The sequence below is a fragment of the Bison bison genome, unplaced genomic scaffold (assembly GCF_000754665.1).
Source record: "Bison bison bison isolate TAMUID 2011002044 unplaced genomic scaffold, Bison_UMD1.0 scf7180017864284, whole genome shotgun sequence".
NCBI classification, from domain to species: domain Eukaryota; kingdom Metazoa; phylum Chordata; class Mammalia; order Artiodactyla; family Bovidae; genus Bison; species Bison bison.
Genome location: NW_011494856.1, coordinates 1,981,519 through 1,986,259, shown reverse-complemented (window position 1 = coordinate 1,986,259; position 4,741 = coordinate 1,981,519). Strand labels below are relative to the sequence as shown.

General features: G+C 63.3%; 1 protein-coding gene across 1 annotated transcript in view; it reads right to left on the bottom strand.

Annotated features, from left to right (window-relative positions):
- ARHGEF17 (Rho guanine nucleotide exchange factor (GEF) 17) overlaps positions 1-4,741 on the bottom strand; it is a 78,174-nt gene that overhangs the window by 334 nt on the left and 73,099 nt on the right. The window contains exons 25-29 of the mRNA XM_010849527.1: positions 3,481-3,546; positions 1,993-2,053; positions 1,570-1,708; positions 851-945; positions 130-232 (exon numbers count right to left, since the gene is read on the bottom strand). Coding sequence (XP_010847829.1) covers positions 130-232; positions 851-945; positions 1,570-1,708; positions 1,993-2,053; positions 3,481-3,546 — 464 coding nt within the window. The remainder of the gene's footprint in view (positions 1-129; positions 233-850; positions 946-1,569; positions 1,709-1,992; positions 2,054-3,480; positions 3,547-4,741) is intronic.

Here is a 4,741-nt window from a genome sequence, read left to right as displayed (position 1 = left end):
TGCCACGCTTGGTGTCTTCTCCCAGGCGCCTCCTGTGTACTCCGCCCCTTGTCCTCAGGGAGCTCACACCCCAGGAAGACCTACGACCAACAGATTAACCATGCCGGGCAGAGGGAAGGGCCAAGACACCAAGCGTGGCACACGAGGGCACGGAGTGTGGCGGGCACTGGCCGTGCCGGGAGAAAAGTCTCCAGCCGGCAGACACGGCTGAAGAGCAGGGAGAAGGATTTGGCTTAGATGACAAAAGGGACGAGCGGCAGAGCCAGGGAGTCCCGTGACACCCCCCCAGGAGGCCACGCTCCAGGCTCGGGAGGGAGGGAGAGTGTCTTGGGCAGCCGGTGACCTCCGTGGGGCAGCCTCGGGCAGCCAAGCCCAGCGCCTGGAGGGGCCCTGCCTGGAGCCTCAGAGTCCGACGGGCAGCCTGGCCGAAGAAGCACTGCCCGCGGTAAAGCCCAGGCCACAGGAGAGCCCCCTGGCCTACAAGCGGCCAGGACTTCCCACTCGAAGGGGGAGGCAGAGGAAACTGACCCGGCCGTGCTGTGGGCCTGGCCTGGTACGGACCTCGTGGGACCGGGGGTTTGAGTTACACCAACCTCGGGACTCTCCAGGTCACTGGCGGGGGCTCTCGGCCCAAGGCCAGCTCAAGGGAAAACCCAGGACAGAAGGTCCGGCCACGGAGCACAGTGAACGCCGCAGCCTGGCCGTCAGCACCTGATGGGGGGCATCCTCTGACCCAGCCTCCACTGGCGCCTCCTCCAGCGGGGTGACACGTGTCCCTCCCCTTCCCAGGCCCCGCTCCCACTCAGCCCATCTCTCCATGGCTCCCTCCTTTGTTCGTCACGGAGCTCACCCACAGCCGACCCTGAGTCCCAAGGCCTCAGTGCCAGCCCCACAGCCCCGTCCAGCCCCAGCGCCCCTCCGTATCCCCAGGGTGGGCCCAGAGGGCTGGGGGAGGTGTGGAAAGTCAGAGGCTGGTTGGCCACAGAGGAGAGGTCCCCCCACCCCGGCCTGAGTCCCACCCCGTGACTGGCACCTGCTGGGTGACCTGTGCCCGCAGGCAGGGGCTGTGCAGCTGCTAACCTCCAGACGGACGGGGAGCTCTGATCTCGAGACTTCCAGGAGGAAAGTGGGCCTAGACTCAAAGCCAGCGAGGGCCCCCTCTGGCACATTCACAGACACTCGCGCCTGATGCCTTCTAATTATGAGCCTTCTAATTACCCAAACCAGCACTTACTCCAGTCTGACCGCCCCGAGTCTCTGCTTACTAGCAGCTCCCCGGGCCCCTACACTCAGCCTGAGCCCCCGGCGGACCTGTCCAGTCAGGCAGCTGCTGGCCGCCACCCAGAACCCCCTGCACACGCGGACACCTGCTGCTCTGACTCCCCTCTGAGCTTTCTCCCCACCAGGCCTCCAGCACCTACGCTGGGAGCCCTGGAACGCTGACTGAAGAGCAAGTTCCCATCAAGCCCTTGGCTGGGTGGGCGGAGGGGGGCAGTGGGTGAAGCCTCCACCCCCCCCACCCTGCCTTCCAGCAGGCAGGGCAATCAGGGACCTTCCAAAGCCCAGCACCTCAGGGCACCTCCCGAGGGCTTCCTGGGGGGAGGGCTGTCAGAGATGGGCAGACTGAGGCCCTGAAAGGGGTGGCAGCTGGTACGGTGGTCCTCTCTGGCCCCAGGGTTCCTGGCAGAGGAGAACCACCCCCAGGGCCCTGGGGGCACAAAAGGAAGTTAGCTTAAAGGCCACTCCTCCCAGAAGCCAGCCTGGCGCCTGTTCCCCACAGTCCCCAGCTCCCTGCGGGACCTGAGCCCCTGCTTCACCTCGATGGGTCTCAGTCTCCTCATCTGGAAGTGGGAGCTGCTCATCCCCAGAGCAGGGCTGCCCCGAGGTTTAGATGAGGTAGCCTGATGTGGGTCCTGTGACACCCCCCTCTCCCTCTGCGCCTCCCGCCAGGGTTTGTAATTATTTGTTTGCTTGTTTACTGTCTGCCCCCACAGACAGCAGCAAGGGCAGGGGCGTCTGTCTCGTTCACCACAAAGCCCTCCCCGGCCAGTGTCTAGAGCCGGAGGCCTCCATGAAACATGGCGATATTGGGGGGTGAGGGGAAAGGGTTCTCACACATGGCCCGTCCCCACCCTCCTAAAAAGGCCCAAACAATTAGGACCAGAAATTCCCTGGAAGCAAGCCAAGAAGGAAAGCTGCGACCAGGGCCCCTCACAGGAGGTGCCAGAGCCCCAGAGCAGCGTAGCCCTGCAGGCCTCGGAGAAAGAGGAAGCTGTGTCCCCACCCAGCCTCCTCAGGCCCCAGCAGCTTCCCCTTTCCCAGAATTGAAGCTCATAGGGTCACGGGCCGGCGGCGCCGCCTCCCCGCCTCCACAGAGGCTCCTCTCACAGCCCCCGCACCCCCACCCCGCCCCGCCGTGGCCTCCGGTGGGCCGACCTGCAGCTTAGGTGTCTCAACGCCGAGGGCTGGGCCTGTACCTCCCCACAGCGCCAGCTGCTCTGAACTACCTTCTGTCCCCACACCTGCCTCTCTCCCTGGCACTGGGACCTGCTGCTTCCTCTGCCCAGAACCCTGTCCCATCACCCGACACCCGCCCTTCAGAGCTTCGCTGGAAGCCGCATCCCCCTGGAAGGCCCCAACCACCACCGACCTGTGCCTGGGTTTGTCACCCTGGGTGTGACCATCCTGTTTACCCAGCCCCTTCCCCACTGCCGTGCTGCCCCCAACTCCCATGCCCGGCACCCAGCACCCGAAGAGGCATGTCCCAAACCAGGGGATCAGAAGAGGTGCTCAGGAGCGGGGCCAGCTTCTCCCAGGGGCTACGGGGCCCAGCAGGTGGGGCTGGGGTGGGGGGCACTGAACCCAGATTTGAAGCCCCTGCCTAACTCAGGGAGAACCAGCCTTCCTCCTCTGCTCTTCACTGGCTCTGCGGCTGTGGACCCCACCCCCGCTCCCCATCTCTCAGAGGGCCGTTGTGAGGACAAGAGAGAATTCACGTTAAACACTTAGCACAGGGCTTCCCAGGGGTGCCAGTAGTTAAGAGTCTGCGCGCCAACAGACTCTTGCAGGGGACATGGGTTCGATCCTGGTCCGGGAAGACGCCACATGCCTCGAAGCAGCCAAGTCCGTGTGCTGGGGCCTGAGAGCCAGCTATCCGCAACTACTGAGCCCAGCACCACAGCTACCGAAGCCCGTGCTCCACAACGGGACAGGTAACAAGCCATCGCAACAAGTCCGCGCCCACAGCGAAGAGCAGCCCCCGCTCGCCACAACTAGAGAAAGCCCGCGTGCAGCAACGAAGACCCAGCACAGCCAAAAACTAATAAATCAATCAATCCTCTTAAAAAAAAATACTCAGCACAGAGCCTGACACAGAACAAGCTCTCAGTAAGCATTCACCATGCCTCCGTTTCTGGTGTACACTGTGGAGGGGCCTATGGCACACACCTGATGTGCGAGGTACAGATGAGATTCTCTTACACTCATGTACAAGGCTTGGCACGGAGCCTGGTACACAGGAGGTGCTCCATTAGACACACTGACCATCTGGGGAGGTGGGGGGTGCAGGAAGGGAGAAGAAAGGTTGGTGGGCGGAGCCCAGGTCACACCAAGTCTAGGCAGGAGCTGAGAAGCCTTTGTTTCCACCCCCTACCCCCGCCCTCGGGGCCTACGGGAGCCTTGAAGGGTGAGCAGGGAAAGGCATGGAACAACTCAAGTCTCGGAGAGCTTGCTGGGCTGCCGGCCAGGTGAGGCAGGGTTGGAGAGACGGAGGTGGGAGGCAGGTTCCCACCTGGAGCAGGGGGTGGGAGACAGGTATTTGTTTCCTCGACAGTGGCTTTATGGCCTGTGACCTCCTGCAGCCTCCAGAGGCTAGGGTTGCCTGGAAACACAGCCGGACACAGGCCTCTCTCAGCAATGGCTGCGCCCAAGCAGGAAGACAGAGGCTTCCCATCGATAGAGAAATCCAGGTTAGCAAGGAACCCAGTGGTTCCCTGGCAACTGGGGCTGAAGTAGGGCAGTGCCCACAGCTAGGCGCTGTCTCCTTTTCATCCTCCGCCCTCACAGGGAAGGGGACAGACCCTCATTCCCTCAGGCCAGGCCCTCATACGGGGTTGCCTCCACTCCTCACAGGAGAGGTGAGCACACCTCTTTCATCCCTAAGGAAACTGAGGCTGCAGGAGGTCACCAGTGTGGGTCACCCCACCCAGCCAGGGAGTAGTAAAGCAGAGATGGAGGCCAGGTTCCCACATCTCTCTGGCCCGGGGCCCAGTATAAGACAGATGTTCTGAGGGTTTGCCAACCTAGCGGCAGAGGCTAGGGAGCTGGCAGCACACAGGGGCAGTTCAACTGAAAGCCCATCTCGAAGCACCCGGGAGGGCCCCCGGCAAGGAGCTGCGGCCCCAGTGGGGGCCTCTCAGCTTTCCTGCACAGACTCGCCTACTGCCCTCGTCTGCACCAGCTCCAGTAGGAAAAGGCACTGGGACCTGTGGGAAGCAGGAAACCCAGGAAAGCCTGGGGATTCCCGGGGCGAGCAAGAGCCCAGGGAGGAGGCCAGCTCCTCAGGACTGATGAAGGGGCCACTCAGTGAGAAGGGCACCCCCATCTCCACCCCCACCCCCAGCCTCAGGCAGCCAAGCTCTCCCAGGTCACAACCCTGGGGTGAGGACGCCAGGCAACGTGGACCCCTCAATCCTGCCCCAGCGCCCACCAGGCAGCCGCTGTGCCCCAGCCCGCCCCTGGG